At 50.7% G+C, this 23,867-nt stretch overlaps 3 protein-coding genes across 7 annotated transcripts in view; 2 read left to right on the forward strand and 1 right to left on the reverse strand.

The window, feature by feature from the left end:
* The window catches only part of SEPTIN14 (septin 14), a gene marked incomplete at both ends in the record, with an annotated part of 563,121 nt that overhangs the window by 174,897 nt on the left and 364,357 nt on the right, over positions 1-23,867 (forward strand). The window lies entirely within an intron of this gene.
* The window catches only part of CRCP (CGRP receptor component), an 80,995-nt gene that overhangs the window by 46,428 nt on the left and 10,700 nt on the right, over positions 1-23,867 (reverse strand). The window lies entirely within an intron of this gene.
* ASL (argininosuccinate lyase) lies at positions 5,918-15,671 on the forward strand. Of its 4 annotated transcripts, none has more exons than XM_081256119.1 (17): positions 5,918-6,066; positions 6,296-6,350; positions 9,540-9,650; positions 9,969-10,052; positions 10,314-10,370; positions 10,517-10,614; positions 12,071-12,148; positions 12,236-12,313; positions 12,710-12,762; positions 13,131-13,193; positions 13,383-13,497; positions 13,640-13,724; positions 13,837-13,896; positions 14,137-14,220; positions 15,024-15,104; positions 15,268-15,374; positions 15,466-15,671. In XM_081256119.1, the coding sequence occupies exons 2-17, from the start codon at positions 6,339-6,341 to the stop codon at positions 15,608-15,610; spliced, it is 1,311 nt and encodes a 436-aa protein (XP_081112245.1). In that variant the 5' UTR covers positions 5,918-6,066; positions 6,296-6,338; the 3' UTR covers positions 15,611-15,671. The 4 variants fall into 4 exon arrangements, with proteins under 4 accessions (XP_081112245.1, XP_081112246.1, XP_081112244.1 ...); XM_081256118.1 differs by having other exon boundaries at positions 5,919-6,066; positions 9,456-9,650; XM_081256121.1 differs by having other exon boundaries at positions 6,020-6,066; positions 6,195-6,350; positions 9,456-9,650.

Here is a 23,867-nt window from a genome sequence, read left to right on the forward strand (position 1 = left end):
ATGTTATTGCTGCTTGCACAGAACACAGGCTTCATGGCCAGACTACTGGTAGTCATTCTCAGCTCTGCCACTTCCTAGCTGGGTGTTTTGGGGCAAGTCACTTAATCTCTCCCAGACTCAGTATTCCCATCAGCAGAATGGGAGTAATTATAGCATTGACCACAAAGGGTGGTTGTGAGGATCTAAGTACGTAATCACTATATAATATGTTTAGCATAGTGCCTGGCACACAGGTAGAGCTCAACAAGTATTAGCTATCGTTGTTGCTTTGTTTCTTGTTCTATTTATATACAGGAAATGCCTCAGGCTACCTCTAAATTTCTTCCTTAACTTTTTTTTCCCTCTGGCAGGAGTCAGAGCTTTGGATTTCTGAGGATGATGCTCAGGAGATGTTAACAAGGTAAGAACCTCTCCCTTTCCTCCCTGACTCCCTCTTCTCCTGGGAGCACAGTTATTATTATCAATAATAGCAATGAGGGACTTCCCAGGTAGCGCAGTGGTTAAGAATCCACCTGCCAATGCAGGGGACACGGGTTCGAGCACTGGTCCGGGAAGATCCCACATACCACAGAGCAACTAAGCCTGTGCACCACAACTACTGAGCCTGCACTCTAGAGCCCGCGAGCCACAACTACTGAGCCAGAGTGCCACAACTACTGAAGCCCGTGCACCTAGAGCAACTAGAGAAAGCCCACGTGCAGCCAAAAATTAAAAAAAATAATAATAATAATGGCAATGAAAGCACATTTATTGAGCCCCGACTGTATAGCTGCCAGACCTAGTGTTGAGATTTTACATATATTATTAACTCAGATTCTCACAATAAATCATACAAGCTAGGTATTTTTACTCATTTATTCATTATATATTTTTTTCATTTAACAAATACTTATTGTGTTCCTTCAATGTTCTAGGTACCTGGAGTACATTAAAAAATAAAACAGACAGAAATCACTCACATTCTAGTGTGCAGACACAAGTGCAAATAAACAAATAGATGACAAATACAGTATGTCAGAGAGTGATGGTGCTGTGGAGAAAAATAAAGGCAAGGAGGCGAGAGAGAGAAGGAGCAGCAAACTGCTCCTTTAAACAAGGTAGTCAAGGAAAAGTCCTCACTTTCTGAGAAGGTGACATGTGAGCAGAGACGTGAAGAAGGTGAGGGAATGACACACACCGAACAGCAAGAAGTACAAAGACCCCATGGCAGGGACCTCCCTGGTGGTCCACTCTGCGCTCCCAATGCAGGGGCCCCGGGTTTGATCCTTGGTCGGGGAACTAGATCCCACATGCAAGATACAACTAAAAAGTTCAACGGAAAAGATCCGCATGCCTCAATGAAGATCCCGAGTGCCACATCTAAGACCCGGCACAGCCAAATAAATAAATATTTTTACAAAACAACAAACAAACAAAAGAAACATGGCAGAAACACCTTTTTTGTTGGTTTTTTTTGTTTTTTTTTGTTTTTTTGCCTCACCGCGTGGCCTGCAGGATCTTAGTTCCTGACCAGGGATCGCACCTGTGCCCCCTGCAGTGGAAGCATGGAGTCTTAACCACTGGACCACCAGGGAAGTCCCCAGGCCTGGATGTTTGAGGACCACACCGAGCCAGTGTGGCTGGAGTAGAGAGTGAAAAGTCACAGGAGGAGAGGACAGAGACGTAAGGAAGGAGGAAGCGGGGCAGGTCACTGAGTTCTAGGCCGCTGGAAGGATGTTGGCTTTCACTCTGAACAGAATGGGGAGCCAAAGGAACAGAGTTTTGAACAGAGAAGTACCGTGACCTAACTTAAATTTTAAAAGGATCCTCTGGGGCTTCCCTGGTGGCGCAGTGGTTGAGAGTCCGCCTGCCGATGCAGGGGACACGGGTTCGTGTCCCGGTCCGGGAAGATCCCACATGCCGCAGAGCGGCTGGGCCCGTGAGCCATGGCCGCTGGGCCTGTGCGTCCGGAGCCTGTGCTCCGCAGCGGGAGAGGCCACAGCAGTGAGAGGCCCGCGTACCGCAAAAAAAAGAAAAAAAAAAAAAAAAGGATCCTCTGCTCCTGTGTTAAGAAGGGACCTTCCAAGGGCAAGGGTAGAAGCAGGGACACCAGAGGAAAGACTGTTGTAACTAATAGTCAAGGGAAAAGATGATGGTGGCTCAGTCCAGGAAGAAGCAGTGGAAGTGAGAGAAACAGATTCTGGATATAATTTGAAATAGATCCAACAGGATTACATGACTGATCAGATTTGGATGTGAGGAAAAACGGGAGTCCAAGCGTTTTGGTTTGAGCAACTAGATGGTTGGTGTTGGCATTTATTGTCATGGGAAACACAAAATGACAATCACATGCAGGAGTGGGGAGATCAGGGGTTCAGTTTTGAACATGTTGACTTTTAGATGTCTTTTAAACATCTGAGGAAAAAGATCAAATAGCCATTTGGATATAAAAGACCAACCCCGCTCCCATTTTACGGTAAGTGACAGAGTTGGAATTTAAGCCAAGGTAAGTTTGACGCTGCCACCCTTACCTTTTGTGTTAAATATCTGCCACCAGACTTTTGCTTCTGGCCAAGATAGAGTCAGTTGGGATCTGATTTACCATCACACGTGAAGCAACCAAAAAGCAAAATTAATAAGGCAAAATAGGGACTTCCCTGGTGGTCCAGTGGGTAAGACTCTACACTCCCAATGCAGGAGGCCCAGATTCGATCCCTGGTCAGGGAACTAGATCCCACATGCATGCCACAACTAAAGAGTCCACATGCCACAACTAGGAGGCCGCATGCCACAACTAAGAAGCTCACATGCTGTAACAAAGACCCAGTGCAGCCTAAATAAATAAATAAATAATTTTTTAAAGGCAAAATACATGAAACAAAGTTTTTCAATGAAAGATAGTGATTCCTGGGAGACAGGAAACAAAAGAGGTGAGCCCTATAGTAATCCAGCTTACTATTTTGAGAAAGTTCCAAGGACATGATGCAGGGAGGAAGAACCGAGGCAGAGTCTGGCAGACCCCCTGAGTTAAGAAAAAAAAGTGGAGCCTAGAGAGACAGAGGACTTTAGAGTTCATGAAAAAGAGTAACAGGGAGAAGAGAACTGTGAAGATCTACCGAGGGTTCCCTGCGAGTATCTAGTGCATTACTGATTAGTGCATGAATGTGAGGAAACTATCTGAGTTTGGGGAAAGAACCATCCAAAAGGATTAAAAAGAATAGTGCCTATTCCTACCAACCAGACTGGGAAAACTCATAATTCACTGGGTAGAGTATTCAAGAAGGTCTTCCCTTATTAGTGGGGAATAATTAGCTCTAGACTGCTCATTGCTTCTGACCTAAGAGACAATTGAAAGCAAAACCCAAAAGAATCAAACTGTTTCCAAGTAACTTAACTGCATCTCAGAGGAAAGCTCCAAAAGATTTATAGGAATACAAAAATATCCAACACCTAACAAGATAAAGGTCTCATCTCTAGCATCCAAAAATTTCTAGGTATGTAAAAAGACAAGAAAGTATGAACCATAATGAGGAGAAGGATTAATAAATCAGAGAAGGACGTTAAAAGTTATTTTAACTATAATCTATAGGAATTGGCTCATGCTGATATGGAGGCCAAAAAGTCCCCAAATCTGCCATCTGCAAGCTGGAGGACCAGGAAAGCCAGTGGTGTAATTCAGTCCAAGTTCAAAGGCCTGAGAACTAGGTAGTTACGCAAGGGAAGTGAAAGCATATGTCCATAGAAAGACTTGCACATACAAGTTTTATTTGTAACAACCACAAATTGGAAGCAACTCAAATGTCCATCAACAGGCAGCTGGAGAAACAAATTGTGGTATATCCATAGAATGGAATACTATTTGTCAATAAAAAGGAATGAACTATTGACACATGTGCTAACATGGATAAATTTCCAAATAATTATGCTGAGTGAGAAAAGACAGATGAAAAAAATATAATAATTTCATATATATAATAATTCCACGTATATATATATATATATAGAAAATGTAAGCTAATCTATTGTTACAAAGCACATCAGTGTTTTCTTGGGGATGGATGGGGAGAGGCAGGAGGAGGAGATTATGAAGAGGGCACAAAGGACAACTTTGGATATGATGGATACATTCACTATTTTGATTATGGTGTATTTCCATGGGTGTACATATGTCAAAACATATCAAATTGTACACTTTAAATATTTGTATATTATTGTGTATCAACTAAATCTCAATAAAGCTGATACATACATCGTATATATGTACATATATGTACACACACACACACACACATCCATACATATCCAGATTCACGAGGCTTTTAACAGTGAGACTGTGAGCATTTTTTAACACTTCCCCAACACCCTTTCCAGCCTCAATTCATTTGCCAAAGGGTTTGATCCCTGTATGTTGCTGGGTATTCAAGAATGTGACCTCATATTTGCAAAGTACCTCTGGCTTTGACACTTGACCTCCCAGGAGGGGATGTCAGGCCTCAGACACTAGCAGGTAGATCCCAGGGGTTTGCCACAGCACTCTCTCAGTTGTCAGGACCACATGGCTCACAGCTGGTCTCAAGGGCTTCCCTGCCCACCTAGGGGCCTGCTGCAGCCCTGTTCTGGGGCTTTTGTGGGAGAAGACAGGAGAGGTTGGGGGGTAACAGAGATAAAGAGGATGAGGCCTTGCTTCCAAGGAGCCCACAGTTGGGTGGGGAAGAAGACCCAGAAGCCACAACTACAGTGCTCCCAATTCAGGGAAAGACTGCTAGATGCTTCTCCAGGATCGCATGGGAGCCCAGAGCTGGACACCTGGACCATCAGGGAGTCTTCCCAACATTGATGATGCTTCGCTCGAATACTGACAGGTGAGTGGGAGTAGCAAGACAGACAGTGAGGGAAGGCTTTCCAGGCACAGGGAGGACCATTTAGGAAAGCTTGCAACAGCCTGATGCATCCTAGGAACTCCAAGTAATTCCACTCCTGAGTGAGGGCTAAAAACCTTCAACCCACGAGGTATCCCAGCTACTGGTCCCTTCTCCCCTCCATTCCATCCTCAATACTGTTGCCAGAAGTATCTTTCTAAAAAAATTTTGGCTCCCCCAATTTTTAACATCTGTTGGCTCCCTATGACCTATGGGAGGACCATAGGTCCTATCAAGACCAAACCCTCTCGTTTGACATTCAAGGCCCTTTACAATCTTACCCCAACCTACTTCCCACCTCTCCTCCCCACCTCCATTCTAAAGCCCCTGACCCTTTGTTATAGCCACTCTTGGTTTCCTGTTCTGCAAGCAGGCCATTCACTTTCTGGCCTTTGGCCTCCCGGACTTTGCCCAGGCTGACCCCCACCCCCCACCCCCCACCCCCCACCCCGGCGCAGGGAATGTTCTAATCCCCTTTTTTTCTGAGCTAACTCCCTTTTATCTTCCAAGACTCAACTCAGGGGACATCTCCCCCAGAATGTGGGACTTCCTGGGCAGAAGTTCAATGGCCCCTGAGGCCAGAACCCAGGCTATTTTGTTGAATAATTAGTTAATTAATCGTGTCAGGGAACCCTTCCCTGAGTACCCCAAGATGGACGCCTCACTCTGCGCTGCCCTCTGTGCCCCCTGCACACCTTATCCATGCTTTGTTAGACCTTCTTGAGGCAAGCATCATTTCTTATGCTCATTTCCTTTTCTTCAGTGTCTAGCTCTGTACCTACCACATAGGAGGTGCGGGTACGTGTTTGTTGAATGAACGAATGATCGGGCGTGGCTTTTCACCTTGTGTCTCCTGTGAGCCCGCGAGGCCCAGCCCAGTGTCTTTACCTCTATCCCTAGCCCAGGTCTCCCTCCGGTGCCCGGAGCAGTCTGCAGCCTTGAGCACTGCCGCCTCCCTAGGGCCGCTCAGCCCAAAGCCGCTCCGGAGACGGCTCCGCCCACAGCCGGGGTTGGAGGGCGGAGGCAACGCCCACCGGGCCGGGCTGCCTGGGATTGGGGCGGCCGCCGATAGGAGGCAGGGTCAGAGCTGGGCTGCTGTTGACGCTCTCCCGACCAGAAAAGTCCAGCCCCACGACTGTGGGGAGACTCACTGCGCGGCCAGGCGGTGGTAAGTGCTCGGCGGCTGGACAGGCTGGACGGGCGGGACTGGCGGGACTGGCGGGACTGACGGGAGGGCAGGACGCAGAGGACCCGCGCGAGCGCACTAGGCTCTGCCCACGTCCGCCTCCGCCACAGGCTGCGCTCCGCCAAAGGCAGTGCCCCAACCCGGAGCCGGCCCCGCCCGGGGGACACCGCCCGGTGGCCGACGAGGTCGTCAGTCCTGCCCTGTCTTCCAGACCCGGAGGACCTAGGCTCCCGGACGGCAAGGAACCGCCCAGAATGGCATCGGAGGTGAGTGGGACCTCGAGGACGCCTGTCCTCCAGGCCTCCAAACGAGGGGGAGGGGCGCCCTGGGCGCCAGCCGGGACAGGGACCTGCGCACGCGACCTCCCCGAGACAGACCTGTCACCCTCCACCCTCCTGGTCATTGTCCTCGCTGGCTCCAGGCAGTGGGTACCCCCTGGCGCACCTGCCAGAGCCCTAAAGAGAGCTTTGCCCCGACTTCCCAATGTCCCCACCACCATCTGCTCTCCCCCGTCCCTCACCCCTCCCCAGGCAGCCTTTGTGGCAAACGCACCAACCCACACTGCTGGGGAAGGTGGCCCTGACCTGACCGTGATCTAGGCCGGGCGGGAAAGGTGCGGCCCACTCATTCAGCACACTCACCTCTTCATTCCTTCCTTCCCACCCCCCGCCCCCCGTCCTCCTGTCAGTCCCCATCCTGTGCCCCTCTCCTACCATAGCAGCTGTCCCTGTGTAGCAGAGTCCACAGGACTCTTGTGTGTGCTAAGAGCCAGGACGTAGGGGACCATGCCGTGTGACCCCAGGACCTGGTGGCTTCCTGTCTCATTGGCCTCTCTCCCTCAGAGCCAGAGGACTCCTGGGTTTTCTGACTTAGTGGCAGGAGTCTGAGGCACAGGTTCCTTTCCCTGGGCCTCAGTTGACTTACCCAGCAGATGGGGATAATGTTAGCTGTCTGCCTTCTCTGTAAGGTACTGGATCGTGAGGTCATTGCTTTGAACCCTTCAGGTAAAAGGGGCTGTTTGCTTGATGCCAGAGAAGGGAACCCTGGGCCTGGGAAGCAGGAGGTGTGGGTTCCAGTCCCTCCTGGCCCCCATTAGCTGGCAAGTCACTTCCTCTCTGGGCCTCAGGTTTTATTGATAAATGGGTTAAGACTGTCTGCCCTGCTAGCTTCTGGGTCGTGGTGGAGGGCCTGTGGCAGGGCCGGGACTTTGGAGCCAAACAGACTTGGCTTCTGAAGCAGTCACTCGACCTCCCTGAACGTCTTTCCTCACTTGTAAAATAGGGGTAACCTCATAGGAGGGTGTAAGAGCATCTGGAGAATGCCTGGCACAGGGCGAAGCAATAGTAGGTGCTCAATAAATCGTGGCTAATGACACTAAGAGGGACAACGCCGGTATTTCCCGTGTGTTCTAAATTGGCTGTTGCTCTTTTATCCCAGCCTGAATCAGTGTCCCTGTCCCCTTGCCCCAAAGGGATCCTTCTGGCCCAGATGTGCCCTGGCTCACAGCAGTGCCCTCTCCCACCACCTCGCCCCCCTCTCAGTGCCCAGGTGGTGGCACATCACTCTAACATCCTCCTGGGGTCCTTTTAAGACTGCCAGCAGGGTAGGAGCTTGGCCCCAACGCGGAGTGGACTGCCTTCAGGAAACCAGGGCGCCAGGAGACCTCTGCTTTCCCCAGGCCATCCTGTGGGTTGGCACTAATTGGTTTGGCTGCGGCCCCACTTGTTAAATAGTTATTACTAACAACCCACGAAGCGAGTCCAGGGGCCTGCTGGGGGAGGTGATGCCAGGCCCCTGGCTGAAGGGCAGCCTGCCTCCCCATCCTGACTGGCTGGCCCTGGCCCTCTGGCCCCAGTGGTCAGGACCAGGGCCCCACGTGGTGCTTTGCTGGAGATCTAGGCTTGGCGGGGCAGCAGGGGGTAAGGGGCAGGTCCAGCTCAAAAGGCTGAGTGGGGGCAGAGGCTACATCTGCAGGGCAGAGTCCTCTGGCAGCCAAGGCTGCTGGGCACTGAGGGGTCAGCTCACAGCCTGGGGCCAGAGCACGGTGGAGGTCCCGGGGGTGCACACAGGAGTGAGGAGTGGAGCTAAGGCACACCCTGACCCTGGCAGCCCTCGCCCCTCCCCTAGCAATACTTAGAACTTACTGAGTACCAGGCACTGTGCTATGTATGCAGTTAGCTTAATCTAATGGCTTAATCTAAAAACTCCATCAGATAGATGCTATTATTATTCCTATTTTATAAAGGGACAACCCTGAAGGTTAGAGAGGTAATATAACACCCCTATGACCAGGTGGCTAACTGAGGTCTGGGACATTGCAGGGAGACAGAGGAGAACATATGTCCCCAGTGGCCACTGTAGACCCCTTCCACAGAAAAGATGCCAGCGAAGTAACATTCCCATCTCCACCCCGGACCACTCCCCTCCTGTCCTTGGCTCACTGGGCACTAGGACTACCCCTCAGGGGTTCTGCACTCCCTCCCCCATCTGTCCCATGCCCTGACCTATGCCCTCTTTCAAAACAGAGGTGTCTCTGTCCCATTCCTCTGCCCTTGGCTCCTGGGGGGCAGAGGGTCAGCTAGTGACCTCCTAGAAGGCCAATGATAACAGGTGTGTCCGGGGTGCTCTCCAGAGGAGTGGGGGGTTGGGACATTAGGCCCCACCCCAAACTGGGGGAGGGAGATGCAGGTAATTTGAGACTGATGGGGCCCCTCAAGTGCCTCCTCACCTGTCCCTGTAGCAAATGTTCAGAACAGCAGAGCCAGCAGAGAGGTCCTGGTGGCGTGTGGGTTTAGAGCAGGGCTTCGACTTCCGGCTGCCGAGGTGCAGTCTGGGCTCTGCCGCTCTCAGCAAGGGCAAGGTACAGATCTGCTCTGTGCCTCAGTTTTTCCTGTCTGTAGCAGGATAGTATTGGTACCCAGTTCACAGCGTTGCTGTCTGCGTGACAAGCAAATAATGGTGCCTGCCAGACAGTGAGAATGCGACATATGTTAGCCAGTATTATTGTCATTACCCCTGGTACATCAGAGCTGGATTCCAGAGTGACTTCTCACTTTGGTCAGTGGCAGGAAGGGTCCCAGAAGTTCTGCTGTGGTCTCAGGGGTGCCTGCCACCATCTCCCTGGAGCAGCGCCCCATGGTGGGAAAGAACCTAACTTCAGTGTCCAGCCAAGTTCCCACATTCACTCCCTGAGTGAATCTGGGCAAGTTCCTAACCCTCTCTGAGCCTCAGTTTCCTTATCTGTCCAGTGAGAATAACCCTGCCCGCTGGCTCCCACTGCCACCAGATTTGACAACTCTCCTGAGGGCCCTTTGTGGGAGGTACTGTTCTCAAGCGGGGAGGAGACTAATTGCTCGTGCCCTCCCGGCCAGAGCGGGAAGCTGTGGGGTGGCCGGTTTGTGGGCGCAGTGGACCCCATCATGGAGAAGTTCAACTCGTCCATCACCTATGACCAGCACCTCTGGGAGGTGGACGTGCTGGGCAGCAAGGCCTACAGCCGGGGCCTGGAGAAGGCGGGGCTCCTCACCAAGACCGAGATGGACCAGATACTCCAGGGCCTGGACAAGGTACTCTCCACACCCCCAGGCCCAACCCAGCGTCCCTCCCTGTGGTCCCAGGCTTTCACCAAATCCCCGAGCAAGCACAGGCTGCGGTATCATCCCAAGCCTGTCATCTCCCCTCGTAGTGATCATATGCCTAGAGAGGTGCCCTTTAACCACATGCTGTGCTGACTGTCTCTCTTCATCCCTTAATGCCCCTGTGGTCCTGTGGCTCCTGAGCAAACGTGCTCTTGGCCTGTGATGCTCCTCGGGGGTGGAGCGCTGCCAGGACTCAACTGCTGATGCCCGCCCTCCTGCCCCCCGTGTTGCTGCTATCTGCTGCAGGTAGCTGAGGAGTGGGCCCAGGGCACCTTCAAACTAAACCCCAATGATGAGGACATCCATACGGCCAATGAGCGGCGTCTGAAGGTGAGGCCACCCCCCCACCTCACCCCCCACCCCTGCCCCTCCCCTCTCTGGGCCACTTTGAGCATAAGCGCCATCATTCTGTTCCCTTCATCACTGGGACCTCAGAGCAGGAGGCCTTAGCAGAGATGGCAGAGAGCAGGCAGAACCAGGGGACCCCGGGGCAGGGAGGGAGGGCCACAGGCTGGGGAGGCTGTGGCCTGGGCTGACCCCACTGGGCCACAAGCAGGCAGACCCCAACTGCGTGTCTCCCTCCACCCCCAGGAGCTCATCGGTGAAACCGCAGGGAAGCTGCACACAGGACGAAGTCGGAACGACCAGGTGCCGCCAGCCCGCCCAGCTCCCCGCCCTGGGCCTTCCCAACCTTGGGGGGTCCAGGCAGCAGAGCTGGGGCTCAGCAGCGGTCCTGGCTCCCCAGGGAGGCAGCACATCTGTGGTCCCTGAGTGCCACATCCTCCTCCCAACAGGTGGTCACGGACCTCAGGTTGTGGATGCGGCAGAACTGCTCCACGCTCTCTGCCCTCCTCCGGGAGCTCATCAGAACCATGGTGGATCGGGCAGAGGCGTGAGTGCATGGAACACCAGGTGGCAGAGAGGGGCACGAGAGCAGCCAGGGTCTCTGCTCCCCCGAGACAGGCAGCCTGAATGCCAGACCTAGGTGGCAGGGGTGATGAGGGTAGGGGGCCAGGCTCTGGGGTACGGGGGTGCAGCCCGGAACTCCTGGACTGAGGGAGGCAGAGCAGCCAGGAGCGGGGGTTTCTTGCAGCTCCCTGACCCCCAGCCAGCCCCGCTCAGCAGGCAGGGGGAGCTCACCCTTTGAGGGTTCACAGGCCAGAGGCTAAGGCACTGGGCAGATGGCCCGAAGCCTGAGGAAAGGGGCTGGCTTGCCCGGGGCAACCAGAGAGTCACTCCTTGGCCTGCCTGTGCCCCATGTCCCCCGTCCCCACACAGCATGGCGGGCAAAGGACAGAGCTGAGGGCTGCCTCCCGCTGGCCTCATCCCAAGCTTTGGCTTCTGTGACATGACTGCTGAGAAGTCTCTGTTTGGTGTCAGAGACAGGGTTGACCCCTCCTCTTCCCCAGCTCCCTGTGACCCCTGTTTCACTGACTTCACTGGGGGAAAACAAGGGCCCCCAAACTGTCATCCTCGGGGCAGGGTGGGTGTTGGGAGGGTTAGGGAGTGGCTGCTAATGAGTACAGGGTCTCTTTCCTTTTTTTTTTGTCTGCGTTGGGTCTTCATTGGTGCACGCAGTGAGCGGGCTTCTCACTGCTGTGGCTTCGCTTGCTGCGGAGCACGGACTCTAGGCGTGCGGGCTTCAGTAGTTGCAGCACGTGGGCTCAATAGTTGTGGCGCACGGGCTTAGTTGCTCTGCGACATGTGGGATCTTCCCAGACCAGGGATCGAACCCATGTCCCCTGCATTGGCAGGCAGACTCTTAACCACTGCACCATCAGGGAGGTCCCAGGGTTTCTTTCTTGGGGTGATGGTTGTACACTATATGTACACTTTAAATGGGTGATTTGTATGTGAATTATATCTCAATAAAGCTATTTAAAAAAATAAGAACCGTCACTCACAGCACCTCTGCCACTGCCCTGCCTACTTTAAAGTGCCCCCAGCTATTCTGGGCTCCTCTGGAGTTCCTCTCATGCTCACAAACTCGGCCTCTCACTGCCAGGTGGTACCTGCCATGCACCTCCCCTCCTGCCCTGGCCCCTGCCCAGATCTGCTGCCAAGGTGCAGAGGCCCCAGCTGAAGGTGTAATCTCTACCTGGTCCTACGCTCACCCTCTGGATGCTCCACAGCCATGGCCCAAGCACAATGCCCCACCTCCCAACCCTTCCCTTACACCATGTTTGTCCCCAGGAGATCACTTGGTCCCTTGTGCAGGCAGATCCTTGGTGAGCCTGCCCTGCTCTTCCCTACAGGGGCCCAGGCCTGCAGGGTCCCAGGGTCCCAGGCAGGCCTCGCCTGAACCTCCTGAGCCCCTCAGGCTCCCTGCCCCTACTCTTGCCCCACAGGGAACGTGACATCCTCTTCCCAGGATACACACACCTGCAGAGGGCTCAGCCCATCCGCTGGAGCCACTGGATCCTGAGGTGAGTGGGCAGTGATGGAGGGGCGTGGTGGAGGGGAGGGGCCCAGCCCAGGCTGCCCTGACCCTCCTGCCTCCTGGCTTCCCACAGCCATGCTGTGGCACTGACCAGAGACTCTGAGAGGCTGCTGGAGGTGCAGAAGCGGATCAACGTCCTGCCCCTGGGGAGGTGAGTGAGGCCCAGCGCTCCAAGGATGGGGCTGCTGCCACACACTCAGCGTGGTCCTTGGGCTTCAAGAGAAGAGGAGGGGCCAGGAAGGGCAGAGGGCGCCAGAAGCCAGGCAATCAGCCTCCCTAGCCACGGTGGGAGGGGGACCACAAATGGACCCTCAGCTGTCTCTAAGATGGGGGCGATGAGTGTGTCACAGCCAGGCCAGAGCTCTCCAGAGAGCCAGCCAGCTGCTCACATCGTGCCGCTTCCCCCGCGTGGGGACAACTGTCTGGCACCCAAGCCGACCAGGCCGCAGCCCTGGCAACCAGAGCTCAGCACAGGTGTGCATGCAAGTACATGCCAGGCCTGCCTGCCGGGAGCCCCGGTCACTCAGAACCCCTCCCATCTCTGCAGCGGGGCCATCGCAGGCAACCCTCTGGGTGTGGACCGGGAGCTGCTCCGAGCAGGTGAGGCACCCTGCCCCTCCTTTCCCAGGAGACCACCCTCAGCACCTGCCAGGTCTCGCAGACACACACTTAGAGAGGGCAGGGGTCCGGGTAAAACTCTGGTCTATTATCTATGGACAGTGAGGCTAGAGAGGCAAGGGGAGGCCATGGGAGAGGTGCATGGTACCGGGGAGACTCAGGGCTCCCGCCTCCCTCCTGGGACCTGTACCAAAGACCTTCCCAACCTCCTGCCCCTCCCTACTCCTCCTCCCTGAGAGGGGGTCGCTGGGGGGGCGCTGGGCAGCCTGGTTAGGGGGTGGGGGTGGGGAGAAGGCCCCTCCTCGCCCTCCAGCCCAACCCTATTGCCTTCCCCTTCCCGAATTGGCCAGAACTGAACTTTGGGGCCATCACTCTCAACAGCATGGATGCCACCAGTGAGCGAGACTTTGTGGGTGAGTCCTGGGCGCTAGCCCGCCCGCCCTCCAGGGCCAGTCCCCTGCAGTGCGTGCTGCCTTTGTCCCCCCACCCTGCCTCCTCTCCAGCTTCCTGCCACCCCCGTATGGCCCACCGGACCTTCTCCAGGCTGGGTAAGGGGCGAGGCCTGGTGATCAGACAGCCTGCTCTCCCTTTCCTCCCACAAGCTGAGTTCCTGTTCTGGGCTTCGCTGTGCATGACCCACCTCAGCAGGATGGCCGAGGATCTCATCCTCTATGGCACCAAGGAATTCAACTTGGTGCAGCTCTCAGATGCCTACAGGTAAGGCTGCGCCTGCCCTCCCCCAGCTCTGCGCCCACCAGCATGGCTTCTTTCCTCCTCACCCCAACCCCCGGGCAGAGCTGCCCAGCAGACCAGCCAAGGGGCACCGGAGCCCCTTCAGCCCCGGCATCTCTGTCTCCAGCACCGGAAGCAGCCTGATGCCCCAGAAGAAAAACCCAGACAGCCTGGAGCTGATCCGGAGCAAGGCCGGGCGAGTGTTTGGGCGGGTAAGCAGGGCAGGGAGTTGGGGTAAGGCCTCTGCGCTGACCTGGAGGGTCCCGAGGGAACGTCCAGGACAGGGTCCGCGGTCCAGCCTCCTGATCCTCCCTGTCCCTTCAGTGTGCTGGGCTCCTGATGACACTCAAGGGACTTCCGAGCACCTACAACAAGGACTTACAGGTGCGAGGCTGGGGACCCAGTTGCATATACACTGCATACCAATTCTCGGGGTCCTGGCTCATCTGGGCAGGGGCCCCACAGAACTGCCACCTCCTGTCCTGCGCACCCAGCCCTGGGAGTGCTCTCCTCTCCCTTGGTTCGGGGTGTACAAGGTGCTGAGTGTTCCCAGTGGAAGGCAGTGGGGAGGCCTCACTGGGGACCGGGCTACTGGGCCCTCACCTCCTGCCACGTGCCTCCCAGGAGGACAAGGAAGCTGTGTTTGAAGTGTCCAGCACCATGAGCGCCGTCCTCCAGGTGGCCACTGGCGTCATCTCTACACTGCAGGCAAGACATGCCTCTTCTCCCCGAGGCCCCTAAACTCAGGGCTGGGATGCCAGGAGGGTGATCTTGAGAGGAGGCAAGCGTGGGTGGGTCCAGAGGCCGTGGGGCAGAGGGAGGGGGCATGTGCTTGTTCCTGCCCTGGGAAGAGCGAAGAGACACGCTGCAGTAGAATGGAAGTGGGTTAGACTCAAGGAGCCCCATCAGCTGGCCTGGCCAGATTTCTTCTTTAACCATTTACTATGGGAAATTTCAGTATACAACAGTTGAGAGGCTGTATCATGAACCCTTACGTACCAACACTCGGCTTAAACAACAGTCAACCCATGGCCATTCTTGCTTCAGCTGTCTGTACCCACTACCCCCTCCACTGTTGTTTTTAAGCAAATCCCCCTCATCATTTCATTCCTAAATAGTTCAGGATGTGTCTCTAAAGCAGCGGTTCTCAAAGTGTCATCCCGAGATCAGCAGCATCAGTATCACCTGAGCACTTGACAGACCTGCAATCCTAGGCCCCCCTGCAGACCTGCTGAATCAGAGACTCGGGCTTAGGCCACAGAGATCTGTATTCATTATAAATCCTCCAGCTGCTTCTGATGCTAAAGATACGGAGGCAACTCCAGTAGCACAGCTAATAATTATCAATAATTATGAAATGATGGTTCAAGCAGAGAAAGCAGAAGAGGGTGGGTAAGAGGGGATCTGCCCAAGGCAGGGGACTTCCTGGCTGAGGGGGGGTAGGCCTTAGGCTGGCAGCTCCAGGACCAAGGGCCCCCCAGATTCACACTCGCCTGGCCTGCTGTCCCCAGATTCACCGTGAGAACATGGCACGGGCTCTTAGTCCTGACATGCTGGCCACTGACCTCGCCTACTACCTGGTCCGCAAAGGGGTAAGTGTGGGGCAGCCAGGGTGGAGGGGCGAGGGGACAGCGATGTTCCTCAGGCTGGGGGTGGCGGTGGTCATGGCACAGGGGGAGCGCCGGCACCCCCAGCAGAACAGGGAGCTCAGGAAGCCTGTGTCAGCACCGCTCTCCCCCCACCCCGCGCCCCCAGATGCCATTCCGCCAGGCCCACGAGGCCTCTGGGAAAGCCGTGTTCATGGCCGAGACCAAAGGGGTCGCCCTCAACCAGCTGTCGCTGCAGGAGCTACAGACCATCAGGTGCGCTCCCCTCCCCTCCCCTCCCCTCCCCTCCCCTCCCTCTGCTGCCTTCCGCCAGGCCAGCCCGGCCCACCTCCTCCTTTCCCCCCAGCCCCCTGTTCTCGGCAGATGTGAGCCACGTGTGGGACTACGGACACAGCGTGGAGCAGTACGCAGCCCTGGGGGGCACCGCGCGCTCCAGTGTCGACTGGCAGATTGGCCAGGTGCGAGCTCTCCTAGGGGCGCAGCAGGCCTAGAGCCCTCCCCATGCCTCTCCCAAATAAAGTGGGCCCAAGAGGAGGCTTTGTGTGTTTCCTGCCCAGCCTGTCTGCCTCAGTCGGTGGGGATGCAGTTAGGGGCCACAGAGGAAGTGGAGGAACTGGACAAGCATGGCTAGCGTCAGGGATGGGGAAGGGTGGAGGGATGCGCATCAGAGTCTCCACCCTGCACAGGCCCCACCCCCTTAACCGCAGGCCTCACAGTGACTTCCTGCCTTGGGTGTCTTGGCGGGACTGGCTTCCTTGGAGCCCTGGTGGGAGCTGACGGGCTGGGTTAACCCAGTCGGCCCCATCCATCCCCCTTCCTTCCAGTGTCCTCCCTAGGCTGCCCTGCTCACATTGTCCCCTTGCTTAACCCACCCTTCCCCAGACCATCAGGGTCCTGTACCCTCTGAGGGGAATGGTGTATCTGGTGGTAAAGTCAGTCATCTGGCTAGCATGTGATGCCAGGCACTAGGTGAGCTGCATACACAGGTAAAGAAGACGCTTCCTCCACCCTGAAGAGTAACGTACAAATTCCCAGACACTAACCGTGAGGTGAGGGCCACGGACAGGTGGTGCCAGAGGGGCCTGCCCGTGCTGCAGTCAAGGGAGGGATGGTCTCACTGAGGCTGCAAAGAGCCCGAGGCCAGGCCTAGGACATAGTAAGTATTCCATAACGGTGGTCCCCAGAGCCAGCAGAGATGCAGAGGCCTCGTCTATACAAATCTCACCAAAATCCTGCTAATAAAACATAAATTTTAGACGTTTCTTAACAACAAAGATAAGCAAGCTAAACACAAAGAAGAATGAATAACTCCTCCTGAGCGACTGTGGGAGCAATGAGAAGACTTTGTAAACTAAAGAACCAAAACTCCAGCAGTGGGGACACTACACCAAATTCCCAAAAGGGTGAAAGCTGTGGGTCACACATAGAATCTTCTAGAGTGGTGGTTCTCAGAGTGTGGTTCCTGATTATTATCATCATCATCATCTTCAAACTTGTTAAAAAAATGTTCAGTCCCCACTGAGACCTACTGAATCAAATTCGGGGTGGGCCCAGCAGTCTGTGTTAACAGGTGATGCTGACGTGTGCTCAGGTTTGAGAGTCACTGATCTTTAGAACCTTGTTACACAAAGTTGCTGCAGATGAGCAACATCAGCCTCCCTGGGCCCCTACCCTGACCTACTGATTCAGAATCTGCAGCTTAACAAACTCACCAGGTTATTCTTGTGCACATTTAGAGTCAGAAGTGCTGATCTGTAGGTAAACAACAAGGACTTATTGTATAGCACAGGGAACTATATGCAGTAACTTGTAATATCCTATAATGGAAAAGACTCTGGGAAAAAATATATATATACATATATATATGTGTATATATATACACATATATATATAACTGAATCACTCACTTTGCTGTACACCTGAAACTAACACAATATTGTAAATCAACTATACTTCAATTTTTAAAAATGAAAAATTAAAGAAACCCAGAGGGGTCAAACAGAAACAAAAGTGTTAAGAGTAAAAAAAAAAAAAAAAAAAGTGCTAATCCAGAGAATGCCTAAAATCTAGTCTCCGAAATGAAGGAGGGCCTCAGCCATCCAATAGCAGACAGGATTAAAGTAACTAATACATTTAGCACACGGAGAACTGGAATAGAGGGAGGCAGGAAGTTGCTGCGATGCCTCCCTCCATCTCTACCGCCTCCATTGAGGGGGCACACCCCAGTCTAAATGGGGACTCTTTCCAGACAAGCCTGTTAAAAGTTCCTCCTTAACTGAATTGCAGTCAGCCTCGCTGGGCTTCCCACTCAGGAGCCTGGCCTGACCAGAAGGAATGGCCTGTCCTATCTCAGGAAGGGCAAGAGTTTGTGCAGCTTTCCTCCCAGACTCTGTCCATACATGACTGAGCTACTCCCCATATCTGCATCTTTCTGTTCTGCTACAGACTGGCTACATACTTTCCTCTTGTCTACTGTGTTTTTAATCTCAGAAGCTGTTTATACCAAAGCTCAGTGTGAACTTGTATGGATTTCCTATTGCTGTAACAAAGTACCACAAACTTCATGGCTTAAAATAACATAAACACTATTTTATAATTCTTGAAGTCAGAAGTCTGAAGTGGGTTTTTAAATGTTTTAAATTTATTTTTGGCTGCGTTGGGTCTTCGTTTCTGCACACAGGCCTTCTCTAGTTGTGGCATGTGGGCTTCTCATTGCGGGGGCTTCTCTTGTTGCGGAGCATGGGATCTAGGCACGCAGGCTTCAGTAGCTGCAGCACACGGGCTCAGTAGTTGTGGCTCGAGGGCTCTAGAGCGCAGACTCAGTAGTTGTGGCACACAGCTTAGTTGCTCCGTGGCATGTGGGATCTTCCCGGACCAGGGCTCAAACCCATGTCCCCTGCACGGGCAGGCGGATTCTTAACCACTGCGCCACTGGGGAAGTCCCTGAAGTGGGTTTTACTGAGACAAAATCAAACCTTAGCAGGGCCACGCTTCTTCCAGAGACTAGAGACAAATCTGTTTCCTTGTGTGTTCCAGTTTGTAGAGGCCACGTGCATTCCTTGGCTTGCGACCCTTCCTCCATTTTCAAGGCCAGCAATGTAAAACTGTCACATCTCTCTTTGACCCTCTGCTTCCACTGTCACATCTTCTTTTACATTTATTTTTTATCGATGTGTAGTTGAATTACAATGTGTTAATTACTACTGTACAGCAAAGTGACTCAGTTATACCTATATATACATTCTTTCTCTTTTCCATTATGGTTTATCACAGGATACTGAATATAGTTCCCTGTGCTATACAGTAGGGCCTTGTTGTTTATCCATTCCATGTATACCAGTTTGCATGTGCTAATCCCAAACTCCCAGTCCAATCCTCGCCCACCCCCTGCCCCCTTGGCAACCACCAGTCTGTTCTCTATGTCCCTGATTCTATTTCTGTTTCACAGATAGGTTCATTTGCATTGTCACATCTTCTGACTGACCTTTCTGCCTCCCTATAAGGACCCTTGTGATTACATTGGATCCACCTGCATAAACCAAGCTAATCCCGTCTCAATATCCTTAACTGAATCACGTCTGCAAAGTTCCTATTTATCATGATAAAGTAACATAGTTACAAGTTCCAAGGATTATTATTCAGCTTACTACATTCTGTCTGGCTCTCAAAGATTTATGTCCATCCCACATTCACTTGATCCCAAGGTCCCCCAAAGTCTCAACTCATTACAGCATCAACTCAAGTTCAAAATTTCACCTAAATCTCATCAGCTCAAAAGTCCCATATCTCATCATCTAAAATGGGTATGACTGAGATTCTGGGTATGATCCATCCTGGGGCAAAATTCCTCTCCATCCATGAACCTGTGCTGAGGATTAAATGAGTTCACACACAAAAATTCAAGAAATAAATTATCTACTCACTTTCTAAAGTAAAATGCTGGTTTAGGTACAGTATAACAGTTATAGACATTTCAACTTAAAAAGGAAGAAAATGGGAATTCCCTGGCAGTCCAGTGGTTAAGACTCAGCACTTTCACTACCATGGGCCTGGTTTTGATCCCTGGTTGGGGAACTAAGATCCCACAAGTTGTGTGGTGTGGCCAAAAAATATAAATAAATAAACAAACAAATAAATAAAAGGAAGAAAATGGATAACACTATATTGTAAATCAACTATACTTCAATTAAAAAAAAAAAAAGGAAGAAAATGGAAAGAGAAAAGGAGTCACTGGTTCCAAGCAATTTTGAAATCCAGCCTAGCAAACTCCATTAGGTTTCAAGGCCTAGAAATAATCCTCCATGGCTCTCAGCTCTACCCTCTGCACCTGCACCTCTGGACCTGCACCTCCGTCCTCACAGTCACCACTCCTTTTTCTTGAAGGGTAGCACATGTTTGTAGCTGAGTAACATATAAGCATATTAGCATATTTCCTAATATTTTGAGAGAGCTTTTAGAGCTTTCTTTAATTTCCCCCTCTCTTGTTCCTTTTAGTCCTTGCTGGCAGAGTTTTTGCTGATATAACATCCTCAAGAACTTTGTGGGACTCCTGTGTATGTCACAGGACACTTCACTGGACAAGAGAGTCCTCTTTCTTAGATAATCCCATCTCTATTCCTGGCTTCTGCTGAAATATCTGGAGGGATCCATGAGTCATGTGCCTAATCTCTTAAAGAGCACTCTTAACAGGATACTCTGGCCTTCTGATCCTTTCCAGGCAGTAGCAAAAGTTTGTCCAACCACACCCTAGGCTTTCTCTCTAAAGCATGTTTTCCTAACAGTGAATCTCCTAATTTTAGCCTCTTTTGCAATCTAGATAGGCTGAGAATTTCCCAAATCATCAAGTCCTGGTTTCTTCTTGCTTACCAGTTCTTACCTCAATTTACGTCTTTATTCTTGCATTTTATACTCAAAGCTGCAAGGGATGCTGAGGAAGCAAGTACCTGGCAAAAGGGAATGAGGTGGTCTTATTGGCTCTTATACTAATCTTTAAACATCCCTTGGGGATTGGGGCAGGGCCCACTTCACTGCTCCTGTTGTCTTCTGAACAATATATTTAGGGTCCATAACTAAGGAAGAAGGGAGAGGAGCAATGACTGTTCATTTAGCAGCCAATGGAGTCCAGAGTGGGTGATTACTGTCCTGTTGAAGCACCAAGATTGCACTGACATGTTCAGCAATCACAAAGTTGGTAGACTTCACAGGACCGGGGTCCGGTGTGAAGAGCCCTTCATACACGGACACAGGGCACGGCTGGAAAGGCAGCCACCCCCTTGCCCATCACGTACCACACATTTGTGGGGAACCTGTGCTAGATCATTCGTAGACGACCTGCTTCTGGGCCAGGGTTTTGTACATAGCAGAGCAGCTCCCTTGCCGCCAAACTTTTTTTTTTTTTAACACGTGATTTTTTCTTTTTTTTTTTAAATAAATTTATTTATTTATTTTATTTAAAAATTTTTGGCTGCGTTGGGTCTTCGTTGCTGCACACGGGCTTTCTCTAGTTGTGGTGAGCGGTGGCTACTCTTCGTTGTGGTGCATGGGGCTTCTCATTGCGGTGGCTTCTCTTGTTGCCGAGCACGGGCTCTAGGCGCACAGGCTTCAGTAGTTGTGGCTCACGGGCTCTAGAGCATAGGCTCAGTAGTTGTGGCACACTGGCTTATTTGCTCCGTGGCATGTGGGATCTTCCCGGACCAGGGATCGAACCCATGTCCCCTGCATTGGCAGGCAGATTCTTAACCACTGCGAAATATCTTTTTGAACTATAGTGTTGTCTGGGTATATGCCCAGGAGTGGGATTGCTGGATCATATGGTAATTCTATTTTTAGTTTTCTGAGGAAACTCTACACTGTTTTTGGTAGTGGCTGCACCAACTTACATTCCCACCAACAGTGTAGGAGGGTTTCCTTTTCTCATACCCTCTCCAGCATTTGTTATTTTATAACAGCTCTATTGAGCCATAATTCACATGCCATAAAACACAACATTTTAAAGTGTTCAGTTTAATGGTTTTTAGTATGTTCACAGAGTTGTGCAATCATCACCACAATCAATTTGAGAACATTTCATCATGCTAAAAAGAAGCCCACAAGAAACTTGCCCTTCAAAGGAAGCGAAAAGGGCTTCCCTGGTGGCGCAGTGGTTGAGAGTCTGCCTGCCGATGCGGGGGACGCGGGTTCGTGCCCTGGTCCAGGAGGATCCTGCATGCCGCGGAGTGGCTGGGCCCGTGAGCCATGGCCGCTGAGCCTGCGCATCTGGAGCCTGGGCTCCGCAACAGGAGAGGCCGCAACGGTGAGAGGCCCGCGTACCGAAAAAAAAAAAAAAAACAAAACAAAGGAAGTGAAAAGAAACACAAAACAGGTATGTGTAAATCATATACCTGATATGGGTCTCATACACAGAATATAAAAAGAACCTTTAAAACTCAATAATAGAAAAGACAAATAACCCAATTAAAAATGGACAAAATATCTGAATAGGCATTTCTCCAAAGAAGATATATAAATGGCCAATAAGCACATAAAAATATGTTCAATATCATTAGTCATTAGGGAACAGCAAAGCAAAGCCAAAATGAGAAATTACTTTATACCCACTAGGATGTGAGTTAATTTTTGTATATAGTGTGAGGAAAGGTCTCAACTTCATATCTTCTCCATGTGGAAATGCATTTGTCTCATTACCATTTGTAGAGATGACTGTATCCAATTGAATTGTATTAGCACCCCTGTCAAAATTCAACTGACCAGGAATTCCCTGGCAGTCCAGTGATTAGGACTGGGCACTTTCACTGCCAGGGCCGGGTTTGATCCCTGGTCGGGGTTCTAAGATCCCGAAACCTGTGTGGCATGGCCAAAAAAAAAAAAAATCAACTGACCAATGTAAGTGAATTGTATGGTATGTGAATTATACCTCAGTAAAGTTGATACCCTTCCCCAAAATTGATTATTCTTTTATTTTTAACAAATAAGTGTTTTCTACATGTGCCAGATGCTGTGCTGAAGGCACACTAGTCTATTAAAATATTTGTGGGATTTAACTTCTTCCCATTCTTGAAAACTTAACGGTCCTTCCAGCCTACCCTGGCTCAGCAGCAGCTACCACATTGCCCACAGTAATTCTGAAAAATCATCAGCTTGTTCTCAGTTACCCTGATCTCTTACGAACTCCTGCGGCCATCTGAATGTACAAGGTTGGGCTTATAAGCTCAGCCAAACATTTAGTTTTTCACTTATTCTTGCTCAACTTTTCCTGTCCTCTCCGGAGGGGAGCTAATCCAAAGATTTCACACCTTCTTCAAGCTCCCAACCTGATCCAAACATCTTCCCCAAACCCCCGGAAACTACTAATCTACTTCCTGTCTCTGTGGACTTGTCTACTTAACTTTCATATAAATGGAATCACATAGTATATGGCCTTTCGTGCCTGGCTTCTTTCACTTCATTCATCCATGTTGTAGCATGTATCAGAACTCCATTCCTCTTTATGGCTGAATAATACTCCATTGCATGGATATACCACATTCATGAGTTGATGGAAATTTGAATTGTTTATACTTTTTGGCTATTATGAATAGTGCTGCTAAGAACATTCAAGTACAAGTTAACAAAAAACCTCTTAATAACAAAATCCCCTTCAGTCCTTCCCCTACTTGACCTCTCTGAGGTTCCTGACACTGCTGACCCTTCCTTCAAGAAATCTTTTCTTTAAAAAAAAAAAAAGTACAATATGCCACAGTTTTAAAAATAACAACATTAAAAGGATTATATATCATGACCGAGTGGAACTTTCCCCTAGAATGCAAGAATGGTTCAACATACAAAAATCAATCAGTGTACTATACCACATTAACAGAATGAAGGGGAAAGAAAACCACATGAATATCTCAATTGATGCAGAAAAAGCATTTGTCAAAATTCAGCACCCTTTCATGATAAAAATACTCAACAGACTAGGAATAGAAGGAAACTAACTCAATATAATAAAAGCCGTATATGAAAACATATACACAGCAAACATCATACTCAATGGTGAAAGAAAGTTTTTCCTCTAAGATAAAGAACAAGATAAGGATGGCTCACTCTTGCCACTTTTATTCAACATAGTACTGGAAGTCCTAACCAGAGCAATCAGGCAAGAAAAAAAGAAAAGTCATTCAAATTGGAAAAGAAGAAATAAAATTATCTCTGTTCACAGATGTTATGATCGTATATGTGGAAAACACTAAAGATTCCACAAAAAATCTGTTAAACCTTATAAACAAATTCAGCAAAGTAGCAACCTACAAAGCAACACACAAAAATTCAGTTGCGTTTCTATATACTAACAATGAACAATCCAGAAAGGAAATTAAGAAAATAATTCCATTTATAATAGCACCAAAGAGAATAAAATATTTAAGAATTAACCAAAGAGGCAAAAGACTTATACCATTAAAACTATCAAACATTGCTGAAAGAAATTAAAGACATAAATAAATGAAAAGACATCCCATGTTTGTGGACTCTAAGTGATCTATAGGTTTGATGCAATCTTTCTCAAAATCCCAATGACATATTTAACAGAAATAGAAAATCCCATCGTAAAATTCATAATGGAATCCCATGGGACCCTGAATAGCCAAGCAATCCTGAAAAAGATGAACAAAGTTGGAGGTCTCAAGCCTTTTGATTTCAAAACTTCCTATAAATCTACAGTAATCAAAACAGTGTGTTGAAAGATCACTGGCATAAAGACAGACATATGGA

Source organism: Mesoplodon bidens, assembly GCF_964165515.1.
Source record: "Mesoplodon bidens genome assembly, chromosome: 15".
Lineage (NCBI taxonomy): Eukaryota > Metazoa > Chordata > Mammalia > Artiodactyla > Ziphiidae > Mesoplodon > Mesoplodon bidens.